This window comes from Chelonia mydas, chromosome 15 (assembly GCF_015237465.2).
Source record: "Chelonia mydas isolate rCheMyd1 chromosome 15, rCheMyd1.pri.v2, whole genome shotgun sequence".
Lineage (NCBI taxonomy): Eukaryota > Metazoa > Chordata > Testudines > Cheloniidae > Chelonia > Chelonia mydas.
In genome coordinates this window covers 10664203-10679290 of record NC_057856.1, presented here as the reverse complement: position 1 = coordinate 10679290, position 15088 = coordinate 10664203, and the positions used below count along the sequence as shown (strand labels likewise).

General features: G+C 47.7%; 3 protein-coding genes across 3 annotated transcripts in view; 2 read left to right on the top strand and 1 right to left on the bottom strand.

The window, feature by feature from the left end:
* The first annotated feature begins 5076 nt into the window (after positions 1-5076).
* PLA2G1B (phospholipase A2 group IB) lies at positions 5077-8557 on the top strand. Its single transcript, XM_043529775.1, has 6 exons — positions 5077-5105; positions 5247-5317; positions 5715-5874; positions 6710-6837; positions 7376-7378; positions 8377-8557. The coding sequence occupies exons 1-6, from the start codon at positions 5077-5079 to the stop codon at positions 8493-8495; spliced, it is 510 nt and encodes a 169-aa protein (XP_043385710.1). The 3' UTR covers positions 8496-8557.
* Positions 8558-8817: 260 nt separating this feature from the next.
* The window catches only part of LOC122463052, a 15604-nt gene continuing 9333 nt past the window's right edge, over positions 8818-15088 (top strand). The window contains exons 1-3 of the mRNA XM_043529582.1: positions 8818-8915; positions 9921-10153; positions 11547-11670. Of these exons, the coding sequence (XP_043385517.1) occupies positions 9932-10153; positions 11547-11670 (346 nt within the window). The 5' untranslated portion in view covers positions 8818-8915; positions 9921-9931. The remainder of the gene's footprint in view (positions 8916-9920; positions 10154-11546; positions 11671-15088) is intronic.
* The window catches only part of LOC102943559 (hydroxysteroid 11-beta-dehydrogenase 1-like protein B), a 5484-nt gene continuing 4557 nt past the window's right edge, over positions 14162-15088 (bottom strand). The window contains exons 5-6 of the mRNA XM_007061542.3: positions 14744-14887; positions 14162-14451 (exon numbers count right to left, since the gene is read on the bottom strand). Coding sequence (XP_007061604.2) covers positions 14237-14451; positions 14744-14887 — 359 coding nt within the window. The 3' untranslated portion in view covers positions 14162-14236. The remainder of the gene's footprint in view (positions 14452-14743; positions 14888-15088) is intronic.

Sequence of the window (15088 nt, the reverse complement as noted above, 5' to 3'; positions counted from 1 at the left end):
CTAGTCCAGTCCCCTGCACTAGTGGCAGGACTAAGTATTACCTAAACCATCTCTGACAGGTGTTTGTCTAACCTGCTTTTAAAAATCTTCAATGATGGAGACTCCACAATCTCCCTAGGCAATTTATTCCAGTGCTTAACCATCCTGACAGTTAGGAAGTTTTTCCTAATGTCCAACCTAACCCTCCCTCACTGCAATTTAAGACCATTGCTTCTTGTCCTATCCTCAGAGGTTGATAAACATTGTTCTTCCTCCTCCTTGTAACAACCTTTTACATACTTGAAAACTGTTATGTTCCCTCTGTCTTCTCTTTTCCAGTCTAAACAAACCCCATTTTTTCAATCTTCCCTCATAGGTCATGTTTTCTAGACCTTTAATCATTTTTGTTACTCTTCTCTGGACTCTCTCCTATTTGTCCACATCCTTCCTGAAATGTGGCACCCAGAACTGGACACAATACTCCCGTTGAGTCTAATCAGTGTGGAGTAGAGCAGAAGAATTACTTCTCATGTCTTGCTTACAACACTCCTGCTAATACACCCCAGAACAATGTTTGGTTTTTTTGCAAGTGTTACACTGTTGACTCATATTTAGCTTGTGATCCACTATGACCCCCAGATCCCTTTCCACAGTATTCCTTCCTAGGCAGTCATTTCCCATTTTGTATGTGTGCAACTGATTGTTCCTTCCTAAGTGGAGTACTTTGCATTTGTCCTTATTGAACTGCATCCTATTTACTTCAGACCATTTCTCCAGTTTGTCCACATCATTTTGAATTTTAATCCTATCCTCCAAAGCACTTGCAACCCCTCCCAGCTTAGTATTGTCTGCAAACTTTATAAATGTACTCTGTGTACCATTATCTAAATCATTGATAAAGATATTGAACAGAACCTGACCCAGAACTGATCCCTGTGGGACTCCACTCGTTATGCCCTTCCAGCATGATTCGGATCCACTGATAACTACTCTCTGGGAGGTTTCAGAGTAACAGCCGTGTTAGTCTGTATTCGCAAAAAGAAAAGGAGTACTTGTGGCACCTTAGAGACTAACCAATTTATTTGAGCATAAGCTTTCGTGAGCTACAGCTCACTTCATCGGATGCATACTGTGGAAAATACAGAAGATGTTTTTATACACACAGACCATGAAAAAATGGTTCTCTTCCCCCACCCCACTCTCCTGCTGGTTATAGCTTATCTAAAGTGATCACTCTCCTTACAATGTGTATGATAATCAAGGTGGGCCATTTCCAGCACAAATCCAGGGTTTAACAAGAACGTCTGAGGAACAGTGGGGTGGGGAAGGAATAAGCAAGGGGAAATAGGTTACTTTTTATAATGAATCAACCATTCCCAGTCTCTATTCAAGCCTAAGTTAATTGTATCCAGTTTTGCAAATTAATTCCAATTCAGCAGTCTCTCGTTGGAGTCTGTTTTCGAAGTTTTTTTGTTGAAGGATAGTCACTTTGAGATCAGAAATCGAGTGACCAGAGAGATTGAAGTGTTCTCTGACTGGTTTATGAATGTTATAATTCTTGACATCTGATTTGTGTCCATTTATTCTTTTACATACAGACTGTCCAGTTTGCCCAATGTACATGGCAGAGGGGCATTGCTGGCACATGATGGCATATATCACATTGGTAGATGTGCAGGTGAACAAGCCTCTGATAGTGTGGCTGATGTTATTAGGCCCTGTGATGGTGTCCCCTGAATAGATATGTGGGCACAGTTGGCAACGGGCTTTGTTGCAAGGATAGGTTCCTGGGTTAGTGGTTCTGTTGTGTGGTATGTGGTTGCTGGTGAGTATTCGCTTCAGGTTGGGGGGCTGTCTGTAGGCAAGGACTGGCCTGTCTCCCAAGATTTGTGAAAGTGTTGGGTCGTCCTTCAGGATAGGTTGCAGATCCTTGATAATGCGTTGGAGGGGTTTTAGTTGGGGGCTGAAGGTGATGGCTAGTGGCGTTCTGTTATTTTCTTTGTTAGGCCTGTCCTGTAGTAGGTGACTTCTGGGAACTCTTCTGGCTCTATCAATCTGTTTCTTCACTTCCGCAGGTGGGTATTGTAGTTGTAAGAATGCTTGATAGAGATCTTGTAGGTGTTTGTCTCTGTCTGAGGGGTTGGAGCAAATGCGGCTGTATTGCAGAGCTTGGCTGTAGACAATGGATCGTGTGGTGTGGTCAGGGTGAAAGCTGGAGGCATGTAGGTAAGAATAGCGGTCAGTAGGTTTCCGGTATAGGGTGGTGTTTATGTGACCATCGTTTATTAGCACTGTAGTGTCCAGGAAGTGGATCTCTTGTGTGGACTGGACCAGGCTGAGGTTGATGGTGGGATGGAAATTGTTGAAATCATGGTGGAATTCCTCAAGGGCTTCTTTTCCATGGGTCCAGATGATGAAGATGTCATCAATATAGCGCAAGTAGAGTAGGGGCGTTAGGGGACGAGAGCTGAGGAAGCGTTGTTCTAAGTCAGCCATAAAAATGTTGGCATACTGTGGGGCCATGCAGGTACCCATAGCAGTGCCGCTGATTTGAAGGTATACATTGTCCCCAAATGTAAAATAGTTATGGGTAAGGACAAAGTTCAGCCACCAGGTTAGCCGTGACATTATCGGGGATAGTGTTCTTGACGGCTTGTAGTCCATCTTTGTGTGGAATGTTGGTGCAGAGGGCTTCTACATCCATAGTGGCCAGGATGGTGTTATCAGGAAGATCACCGATGGATTGTAGTTTCCTCAGGAAGTCAGTGGTGTCTTGAAGGTAGCTGGGAGTGCTGGTAGCGTAGGGCCTGAGGAGGGAGTCTACATAGCCAGACAATCCTGCTGTCAGGGTGCCAATGCCTGAGATGATGGGGCACCCAGGATCTCCAGGTTTATGGATCTTGGGTGGTAGATAGAATATCCCAGGTCGGGGTTCCAGAGGTGTGTCTATGCGGATTTGATCTTGTGCTTTTTCAGGGAGTTTCTTGAGTAAATGCTGTAGTTTCTTTTGGTAACTCTCAGTGGGATCAGAGGGTAATGGCTTGTAGAAAGTGGTGTTGGAGAGCTGCCGAGCAGCCTCTTGTTCATATTCCGACCTATTCATGATGACAACAGCACCTCCTTTGTCAACCTTTTTGATTATGATGTCAGAGTTGTTTCTGAGGCTGTGGATGGCATTGTGTTCTGCACGGCTGAGGTTGTGGGGCAAGTGATGCTGCTTTTCCACAATTTCAGCCCGTGCACGTCGGCGGAAGCACTCTATGTAGAAGTCCAGTCTGCTGTCTCGACCTTCAGGAGGAGTCCACCTAGAATCCTTCTTTTTGTAGTGTTGGTAGGGAGGTCTTGGAATTAATTTGCAAATTAGATACAATTAACTTAGGCTTGAATAGAGACTGGGAATGGTTGATTCATTATAAAAAGTAACCTATTTCCCCTTGCTTATTCTCCCCCCCCCCCGCCCCAACTGTTCCTCAGACGTTCTTGTTAAACCCTGGATTTGTACTGGAAATGGCCCACCTTGATTATCATATACATTGTAAGGAGAGTGATCACTTTAGATAAGCTATTACCAGCAGGAGAGTGGGGTGGGGGGAGAGAACCATTTTTTCATGGTCTGTGTGTATAAAAATATCTTCTGTATTTTCCACAGTATGCGTCCGATGAAGTGAGCTGTAGCTCACGAAAGCTTATGCTCAAATAAACTGGTTAGTCTCTAAGGTGCCACAAGTACTCCTTTTCTTTTTACTCTCTGGGAATGATTTTCCAGCCAGTTTTGCACCCACCTTATAGTAGCTCCATCTAGGTTGCATTTCCCTACATTTTTTATGAAAAGGTCACGCAAGACAATATCAAAAGCTTTACTAAAGTCAAGATATATCACATCTACTGCTTCCCCCCATCCACAAGGCTTGTTACCCTGTCAAAGAAAGCTAGCAGGTTGCTTTGACACATCCATGCTGACTGTTACTTATCTTCTAGATGTTTGCAAACTGATTGCTTAATTATTTGCTCCATTATCTTTCCGGGTATAGAAGTTAAGCTGACTGGTCTGTAACTCCCTCTGTTGTCCTTATTTCCCTTTTTATAGATTGGCACTATATTTGCCCTTTTCCAGTCTTCTGGAATCTCTCCCGTCTCTCATGTCTTTTAAAAAATAATAACTAATGGCTCAGATGTCTCCTCAGTCAGCTCCTTAGTATTCTAGGATGCATTTCATCAGGCCCTAGTGCTTAAAGACATCTAATTTGTCCAATTTTTAACTTATTCTTTCCCTATTTTAGCCTCTACTGATCTTACCTCATTGTCACTGGCGTTCACTATGTTAGACGTCCAATCACCACCAACCTTCTTGGTGAAAACTGAAACAAAGAAGTCATTAAGCACCTCTGCCATTTCCACATTTTCCTGTTATTTCTCTCCCCCACGCCCCATTGAGTAACGGCCTTGGTCTTCCTCTTGCTTCTAATGTATTTGTTTTCTTGTTACCCTTTATGTCTCTAGCTAGTTTGATCTCGTTTTGTGCCTTTGCCTTTCTAGTTTTGTCCATATGTATTTGTGTTGTTTATATTCATCCTTTGTAATTTGACCTAGTTTCCACTTTTTGTAGGAATTTTTTTTGATTTTTAGATCACTGAAGATCTCCAACCTCTCCCTCCTTCATGTTTTCAAAATAACAGCCTGCTTATCCCTTAGCATCACACAGTGCCTCCACCTGGCCACACACCTCATGACAGAAGTCCATTCAGAATGGGGTGAACTGCTTTCACCTATTATCTGGACTAGGCCAGGAGAACACAGGTGCACCTTCTGGACTGGAGATAAAATAGGGTGCCATGAAAATGTCAGGCTAGTTCCTAGGGGGATAGGTATTTGTGTCAGAGGAGTCATCAGCACAACTGCTACCATTGGTGCTAGTCTCACCAGAGGCCACACTGTCTGGGCTTGGAAACAGTTCTTCAAACTTTGTAGTTGGGGAGCTTGCCCATGTTATACTGTATCTGTTTTATGGATGTCAAGAATTTATTTCCAGGACTTTGCACTTAGCTTGTTACACAAGCATTATCTTAATTTTAAATTAAAAAAAAAAAAACCTAAAGTATGCAGCTGGCCTGTTGGCTCCTGGAAGGGTAACTGCTGACCTTCAGCCAACTTTGCTATACTCTGTGATCCCACATCCCCTGACAGAAGTCTGCATTCGACAATGTAAACACTGCCCTGTTATCATACTTGTGTCAAGGTAAGGCTGTAATATAAAGAGACTGATGCAGACCACAAAGACTATATTTTTCATACCCTGCTGAAGGAATGAAATTCATCCTGCTCATTCTGCTGTTTTCAGGTATGACTACATCATTTACTCACTCTCACGCCCCAAGTCTGTCTGTCTTGCACATGTGTCACGGACTGGAGGTCTTGGTGGGTACGAACTCAACTTGCCACACATATGGCAGCAGACACAGGTAATTTATGGAAAGTGACAGTTTGACAATGAGCTCATCCACTTTCAGAAGCTGCCTCTGTGACACCCCATTTTTGATAGGCAGGAGCATTAGCGCTTTAAGTTCAAAAACCCAAAGAAGAAAGCTATTTTCCCACCCTCCCCCATATCCCAGTCTTTCGGATCTGATTAACATCAGTTTGGTTGTAGCTACAAGGGAACCAGATTGGGCACGTCTGAGACATGAATATGTATTGTCAGGTATAACTCCCACCTGAGTGTTTGTGTTTCTTCTCAGTGGGTGCGGCCAATGCCGCTACCATCTCCCGGGCTCTGTGGCAGTTCCGTGCACTAATCAAATGTGCCATCCCGAACAGCAACCCACTACACGATTACAATAACTATGGCTGCTACTGTGGCCTCGGAGGCAGTGGAACACCAGTGGACACTCTTGACAGGTTGGTGAGACTTTGCCTTCTCAAAACCCTTCCCTCTCCTTGCAGCTGTATCTGCAGTTCTTGCTGTCAGCCCTTTCCCAGGTGCCCCTGCCTGTAGGTGTTTGGAGAACATTCCTGGCTAATATGACATCCTGTGCCAAGAAATGGGGTTGTATTGTATTTCACTGTGTCCATTCTCAGGGGTTACGCATCATCCAAGCAGCTCCCCTTGTTTCACTCTTCTGCTGGTGGTTGCTATACTGAAGAGCTGAAGTGAATGTGTAGTAGCAACTCTTGTAGTGGTGCTACGTAGCAGCCAAGAGAGAAACAAATCAGGGTGACCAGATTTAAGCATACATCATAGGGCTTTGTACCCAAGTGATGCCACTGCAATGCTACTGATGTAAGTGCATGTGCAACAATAAGACTGAGAATTTGGCCCCTTATCTGGCAGATTACTTTCCCTTCAGAGATGCCCTACATTTGCTGTCTGATCATTGTGCCCTTTTGTTCAGAGTATTGTCTAGACCAGTGTTTCCCAAACTTGTGACACTGCTTGTTCACGGAAAGCCCCTGGTGGGCCAGGCCGGTTTGTTTACCTGCCGCGTCCGCAGGTTCGGCCGATCGCGGCTCCCACTGGCTGCGGTTCACTGCTGCAGGCCAATGGGGGCTGCGGGAAGCGGCACCGGCCTAAACAAACCAGCCCGGCCCGCCAGGGGCTTTCCCTGAACAAGTGGCATCCCAAGTTTGGGAAACACTGGTCTAGACAATCCACCCTAGTTAGATAACTTAAAACAAGCCAGCTGAGCTCAAGCCTGAGTACATGGTTCTGAATGTATTCCCCATTGTTTCACAGGTGCTGTCAGGTGCATGATAACTGCTATTCTATGGCCAAGAAGCTTTCAGCGTGTAAAGGACTTCTGGACAACCCTTACACAGAGATATATACCTACAGCTGCTCAGGCACCACCATTACCTGTAGTAGTATGTCTGCCTTCTCTTATTTCACTTTAGCCATTGGTTTCTTTCTTATGGGGGTTTGATCTAAGCTGCATCTCCTTCAGCAGGAAGGTGCTTCCTAAGCAAGCTCCCCTCCATACCATTACCCACTTCAGCAGAGATGGTGTTTGCCAGGAGTGGGTATATCTCCCCATAGAGACTCTGTAGCAATCACATTCTTCACAGCATAGCCCATAGCTCTGGTTTGAAAGGCCTTAACTCCTTGGGATCACAGGTTCATATCCAGGACACACATCAAAGGACAAAGCCTTTTGTCCTGCTAAACTTAGTTCCACACAGTGTCTGGTGCACAGAGCTCCCATCTCTTCTTGCTAGCTATTAAGTTTCATGTCAACTCTTATGAGAGGGGGTTTGCCCAAGAATCTTGCCCATAGTTTCCTCTCCTCCCACTGTTGAGGGCTATTTGACTGTAGCTCTTTATCCCGGGGGTGGCTGCATTTCAATAGTGGTGTGTTTGAAGTATTCTGGAAAGCACCTTGAGAGCATTTCAAATTAAAAGGAGCAGGTATGAGAGTGAAGGGAAGGAGTGTAACTATTTAAGTTTATCAATTTCATTAGCCAGCAGAGAGAATCACCTTGGCTGCCTTTCCTCCCTGCCACCTAGGAAGATTTAAAGTAGTCTGAAACTGCCTCTCTTAATACAGCTATTGCTTAAACATTTGAAAACTGAAAATATGTAACATTTCCATGATAACCATAGGGATACCCTCTGAGGCTGGTGACACCTAAAAGGGGATAGGCACAATTGACACCTCACAGGGTCAGGACTAGAGCAGTGGGTAAAAAGAATAAAATATCTGATTCAAAACAGCAGAGGTTTTGGCCTCCCCAAAGTGCTGCCATTGCTTGGAATAAGAAAAGCTGTCCCGTTACCAGAGACCTTCTGAGTTTTCACCTTCCTCCACAGCATGGGCCATGCACTTGCTAGGACCATCTTACTAAATCCTTTCCCTGCCATTGCAAGGCCCTTGGTGCAGCCGGTCCCTCCTGTTCTCTGCCTGGGGCACATCACCATGTAGTCTTCAAGGGCTGCACGGTGTTGACCTAATGCTGGCTGTTGGCTTGGTGTGGGTGGCTGGGAGGGGTCTGGTGGCCTGTGCAGGGCCGGTCCCAGCCAGGCCTGTAGACCTCAGGGGGGTGAGGCCACAGCTTTTACTGGCCCAGCTTGTGCTAGGGTAAGAGCCAAGTTTTGGGGCGGTCCAAGGCTCTTCTTCCGGGGGCGCTCCGTCCTCGCCCTCACAGGTAACGTGCCCAACGTCTACGGCCCGGCCGGAGCGCTCCGAGCGGCCCACAGAGGCTCTGCCCCCACAGCCCGGGGGTGCCAGACGTGCCCTGGTGTCGTTCCCCCCCCGGCTCCAAGGCCCGCGCGGGCCGCCCCGCGCTGGGCTCCCCGCACGGGGAAGGAGCCGGCCTAGTGAGCGGCCCCTGGGGCGGGCCAGGCCCGTGGCCGGACGCTCGCTGGCCGCTTTGCCCTCGCTGACGCCGCCTCCTTTCCCCCCGCAGCCAAGAACGACGAGTGCGAGATGTTCATCTGCGAGTGCGACCGCAAGGCGGCCATCTGCTTCTCGCAGGCGCCCTACAACCCGGAGTACAAGAACCTGGACTCCGCCCTGTGCGGCTGACCGCCCGCCCGGCCCCGGCCCCGGCCACGACCCCGACCCCGACCCCGACTCCGCGCAATAAAGCCTGGCACCGCGCCGCGCCTCCCGCCTCTTCCTTCCTGCGCCCGGCAACCGCCACCAACCGCCCCGCGGGCCCGCTCACGGCAGCGCGCCAGGGTGGGCGGGGGGATGGGACCCGCCCGCTGGCCCCACCTACCAGCCGGTTCGGGGCAGAGGGCGAGGCGACGCACGCCGGCTTCCCCGGAGTGACGTATAACCCCGCCCCCCCAACTGTCACACCAGCGCTTTGTCACGTGTGCGGCCCACGCGCCCACCTCCCCGATTGGGCCGCTAGGGACACGTGTTCCGGGAGCCGCCGTCCCTGCAATAACAGCCGCTACACAGGAGACAGGGAGTTCGTGAGCCCCGCCCACTCCCGGGGTAGGGGACAAGGAGCCACGCCCACTTCCCCGCCCCCATAGGAGACCTAGACCGTTCTCTCACTGTCCGCCCCCACAGGGGACAGGGAGCCCCGCCCACTGACTCCATCGAAGACTGAGCCACGCCCACTGCTATTCCCTCTCCCGCCCCCCACCCCCATAGGGGGTTTGGGGCTGCAGAAACTGATCCATTGCTTCTTCCCTTCAACGGTATAAGGGGCGGGCAGTTTCACCTGCTACGCCTTCCCCAGTGTTAAGTAGACTGGTGGGGCCAGGTCTTTGCTTGAGGTGTAATGGGGCCTGGCTGTTTCCCTCCATATTTTCCAAGTTGCTGGATGGCTCCTCCTTACCTGTCAGGGAATAGGGGGGAGTGAGTGGGGGTCATCATGGTCCAGGCCAGCCCCACCAGTGCTTGTGGGTCATGGTCCTGTTGCACATGGCCTGTCACTCTGTGACACCCCCATGTCCCACGGGGGCACTGGCTGCACAGGGAGGTGGGGACAGAAGTGGAGGTTGTGGTACTGTGGTCACACTCTGGGCAGGAGAGTCGGAGGGGGCCTGCTCTGCCGCCGCCTCTCTTAGGAGAGGGGATTTGGCTCCTCAGCGGCATTGAGCCAGCTCCTCTCCCCAGCTGGAAGTCATTTCCCTCAAACAGGATGCAGGTCATGGTCCCAGCTGCCCTTGGGGGAAAATGCTTGTGTGCAGAGGAGCCTAAGAGATGCCCTGCCCAAGAGGATCACTTATCTCCTTATTTTCCTGTGGGAGGATGTTCTGTCCTCAAGCTTCCAGCAATTTCAGCAACTCTTATTCCCTACACAGACCCTCGCCAGGAGAGGTTGGCACTAGGATAGCTATGAGCTCCTACTACACCAGCAATCTACCCTCTTGTGTGTCAGTGTCAGGGCCTCAGGATGGGAAAGGAGGGTGGCCTCTACTTTTCAGTCGGAAGTAACTCTGCTGGCTCGCTTTCCCATTCAGGATAGCTTTACTGCCTGTCTTTCTCTAGCGAAGCGTAGGATGGAGACCTTGGATGAGTTTGACAACGAATACCCCCTCAGTATGTCATTCTGCAAGCTGATTTCCCCTGAGGACTTTGAAGTACAGTCTTTATCCTACACTGAGCAGTGCCTGCAAGAACTGTATACAAACATGGAGCAGAGCCCAGGGATCTGTGAGAGGGTCATGCGAAAGCGGAAGCAGATGGAGAAAGAGGCATCTGGCCTGGCATCATTTTTAAAGGTAGCTGCAGTGCCTTCCTGACTAACAGCTCCCCTTACCAAATATCTGAGATAATTGGGGGAGATTTTATCAGGAATAACAGCGAGAGAGCGTGTCTCTCAGAGCCAGGAACTCTTGACCACTCTAGTAATGAGACAAATCACCTTGTAGTTTTGCACCACCACTCTTTCCCTGTTTCTGTTTAGGCTGCTGGTATCTGTGCCACAAGAGGAGGGAAAAGTCTGTTTTCCAAATTGTGCATGAGCTTTCCTGAAACCTGCATCCCTCTCAGGTTTCCCCCTTGCCTCCAGCATGGAAAAGCCTAGATGTAGCCTCATCACATGACCTGGATCAATCTCTTCTGGGACTAGGGAATGAAGTGCTAGCTTGAGACCACCACTCTAGTCTCCACCTGTGTGTTGACTCTGATTCTCAGATCGCTATTTGCAAAGTGGTCCAAGCTTTAAGGGGAGTTAAATGTTACTGAAATCACAGGTTATGGTGATATATGTTCAGCCTGGTCAATATGAATCCCGTCATGCAATTTCCACTAAAGGGAATTATGGGAGCAAATTCCCCTCACCCCATGGAAAAATTACTCTCTTTTTTAGGAGTTTTTTATGTTTGTTTGCTGGGGGAGTGTGCAGGGAATAGAGACTGGAATCGACAGAGGAAGTGATACTGAAGCTATTGTTGTACTTCCTCCTTTTCCCCGTAGTAAGGGCTCCTTAGGTTGACTCGGATACACTCGCCAGCTCTCTATCTGCTCTGTGACATTAACTTTCCCCTGATTCCAACCCACATGAATCTAATGGAAGCCTGAAGGCACCTGACCATTCTGTGTATGTCGCCACTCTGGCAGTGTAAAGGGGCCTTAAAGTCAGTGTAAATATCCCCCTGAGACTTCCCCTTGTGCAGGGAGCTGCCTGACCAGTGTAAAAGCTTTACCCCAGTCCTTCTCCTAGTCCATAGCATTGAGGGGATGGCCAGATTTCACAGCACTACAGCTGTTCTCTGATTAACAGGGAGCTATGGGAAGCAGAATGTTAGAGCAGCCCAGAGGCTGCTGCAACTTACACTGCAAGCAGGCACAGCCCTACTCAGCATCAGAATGGGGGGGGTAAAAAGATAGCTTCAGGCTATCTTTGTGATTTCAGATCACTAACGCTCCCATTGCACACAGAGCCTGGTTTTCAGTTACTCTGTTCCTGTACTTGGGGCAGGGATGGAAGCTGTGAGAGAGACAAACAGAACACCAAAGCCATAACAGCTGGTATGTGGGATACTGGAGAGATGGTGAGGTAGTCTTGTGAACCAGCAGTCCACCTTGGCTATTAGACAGCTGTACCCACTGCAGAGGTGAATAGCAGTGCCTTACCCTCCATTTCCCCCCACCCCCCATGTTGTTTTCTAGGCCAAGTTTTTCTGGACACTTCAAGGAGAGATGAATTACTGTAACTATGTGGGGATTGCGGAGATGCAAGAGAAGGTGGTGCAGCTGAAACGAGACATGCAGAAAGTGAACAGCTATGCTCGGGGTAATCCCTGTGCTTCAGTCTCCATTTAGACCTGTGGCACAACTCTTGGAAATTTCCCTTCTTGGCTCTTCCTCCCAGACTCCCCTCTCTCCATCCTGTGGCTTGTGATGCAGAAGAGAAAATGCAGCGATGTTATAACAGTGCCTTTCCCTATTGGGAAGGGATAACTCAGGAGTCTAAGCACAAGCTTGAAATAGCTAAGCTCTCTGAAACAGCAGGCTTAAATCCACCCTTCATGCTTCTGAGGCAGTTTCATTTAGCTAGCATCTCTCTAATGATTTTTATCCATAGATCTGAATGCTTTACAAAGGGAGATAAGCAGTATTATCTCTGTTACCTATGAAGAAATAGCCGCAGGGAGGTGAAGTGACTTTGTGAAGGTCACACAGTGAGTTGGTGGCATGGCTGTGAATTGTACCGAGGTCTTCTGTCTCCAAGTCTAGTACCTGGACAACACAGCCTCCCCAGTTTGCCTCATTGTCCTGTGCCAAAATTTCCCTTTCATTGTGCACCCGTTCTGTGCCACTCTCCCACCCCTGAGTTAGCTATGTTTTAGTGGTGGTTTATGTATAAAAGTTTGTGAACCACTTTGGGATGTCTGGGATGAAAGGTGTTATAGAAATATTAGATGTAATTGTTTGTTAATTAGCTGTTTGGATTCTGATGGCCATTTTCACCCCAGTCTATGATATAGCTCTGATGTTTCCTTCTCAATCCTCGGCCTGGTAGTTATATTAGCAGCTGGTATAGAGTGGGAGAGGGAGTGCAGGGGGTGCGTGTGTGTGTGCATGTGTGTATCAATCTACAGCACTTCAGCATGCCTCACACTAACTCTGTGGATCCTCCTGATGCACATTAAAAGTTCCCTAGTGTGTATTGACATCCTACAGCTTGAAACAGAGAGATTGGGGACTGTCCCTCATCATTCTGATCTAGTTGGCGGACAGCAGCTCTGAGGTCTGCCCAGAAGCCTATACAGCTGTATAGTTTTGAACTACTTAGAAGAGCAGGGAAAGGACAGCCCTTGACAGGGAAGTGCTCTCTCTGTATCCCCACTCTAGGGTCTAATTCCATGCATTATTAGGTAGTCTGTGGTAGCTGCACATGCACCTCAGGCCAGGCTGGGGGTAACAGTCCAACTAGAGGAGGCTGTAAGCTACACGTGTCAAGGTGTCCAGATGCTAGAGATGAGTGAAGGATGGAGTTGCATCTCATGGCCCTGCCCAGATCTAAGGTGTATATTTTCGGGCTTATTGGGGAAATCTTTGCTCAACATGAGAACGGCCATTCTGGGTCAGACCAAAGGTCCATCTAGCCCAGTATTCTGTTTTCCGACAGTGGCCAATGCCAGGTGCACCAGAGGGCAAGAACAGAACAGGTAATCATCAAGTGATCCATCTCCTGTCACCCATTCCCAGCTTCTGGCAAACAGAGGTTAGGGACACCATCCCTGCCCATCCTGTTTAATAGCCATTGATGGACCTAACCTCCAAGAATTTATCTAGTTCTTTTTTGAAACCTGTTATAGTCTTGGCCGTCACAACAACCTCTGGCAAGGAGTTCCACAAGTTGACTGTGCGTTGTGTGAAGAAATGCTTCCTTTTGTTTGTTTTAACTTGCTGCCTATTAATTTCATTTGGTGGCCCCTAGTTCTTGTGTTATGAGAAGGAGTCAATAACATTTCCTTATTTACTTTCGCCACACCAGTCATGATTTTATAGACCTCTATCATATCTCCCCTTAGTCGTCTCTTTTTCAAGCTGAAAAGTCCCAGTCTTATAAATCTCTCTCTTACAGCAGCCGTTCCATACCCATAATCATTTTTGTTGTCCTTTTCTGAACCTTTTCCAATTCCAATATATCTTTTTTGAGATGGGGCAACCACATCTGCACGCAGTATTCAAGATGTGGGTGTACCATGAATTTATATAGAAGCAATATGATATTTTCTGTCTTATTATCTATCCCTTCCTTAATGATTCCCAACATTCTGTTCGCTTTTTTGACTGCCGCTGCACATTGAGTGGATGTTTTCAGAGAACTATCCACAAGACCCCAAGATCTCTTTCTTGAGTGGTAACAGCTAATTTAGACCCCATAATTTTACATGTATAGTTGGGATTATGTTTTCCAATGTGCATTACTTTGCATTTATCAACATTGAATTTCATCTGCCATTTTGTTGTCCAGTCACCCAGTTCTAAGAGATCCTTTTGTAGCTCTTCGCAGTCTGCCTGGGACTTAACTATCTTGAGTAGTTTTGTATCATCTGCAAATGTTGCTACCTCACTGTTTACCCTTTTTTCCAGCTCATTTATGAATATGTTAAATAGGACTGGGCCCAGTACAGACCCCTGTGGGACACCACTATTTACTCTCTCCATTCTGAAAACTGACCATTTATTCCTACCCTTTGTTTCCTATCTTTTAACCTATCTCTTTCTCTATGCACTTTGGAAAGATTATGTCCAGCACAAACATGGGTCCAGCATCTCAGTTGCCCCCTCTGCTTGAGCAGGGTTTTCCTTTTATTGTGCTTCCACGTGAAATTGAACTGCCCTGAGGCTTAAAGGATATTTTCCAGGACGAGGAATTTGTCCAGCAGCCTTTCCATCAGGCCTGGCATCCATTCCTTCAGCAGCAGCAGAGGCTTTAGGCTCCAGTAAGGATATATGACCTCTCGATGTCGCAGCACACCAGCCCGCACCACTTCCCGTGCACACTCTTCTTTGGGACTTGCCTGCATGGTGATTTTATCACCGATGATTTTCAAAGCATTGTCTGGGATGAAGAGAACAATTATCACACAGGGTATCTCCTTTCCTCTCTTCTTCCAGATTAAACAGACTGCATCTGGATGCATTGGGGAGCATAAACTCTCTGAACTACAGGAGCCAACACCCAAACCTTTTCTATAGTTCTTAAGATCATCATCATGTAATAAATCTCCTGACCTCCCCTTATTCCCCTGAGATTATCTCTCAACATCTGGATGATATTTTTCCCCTTCTGCACTGTGTATTGCTGCCTAATGATTGGGTCTGCCCAGTAGAGAGTAGCATTTTTGTTTTACCTGTGTCAATATATCCCAGCACAGCAACTGTGACTGAGAGACTGATCTCCCGAAGGTGCAGCTCCCTGCGTAGCGAGCTGTAGAATCCTTCCAGAGCAAACTTGGCTGCATTGTACGAGAGGGTGAATGGGGCTCCGATGCGACCTGAAGAGAATCAAAGCAATAGGAATAGCTGAGAAGTTCTCCCAAGGAAACGATTCGCTGAGGGGAAAGGTTTTAGGCAAGTGGAGCTGTCAGAGGACAAACTGGAGTCTCATGTAGATCCAAGTCTAAATACTGTTCAGATCATTTTTCTGTTGCATAACTGCCAACCTCAGAAACCAGACATGTCTTCTGTTAGATGGG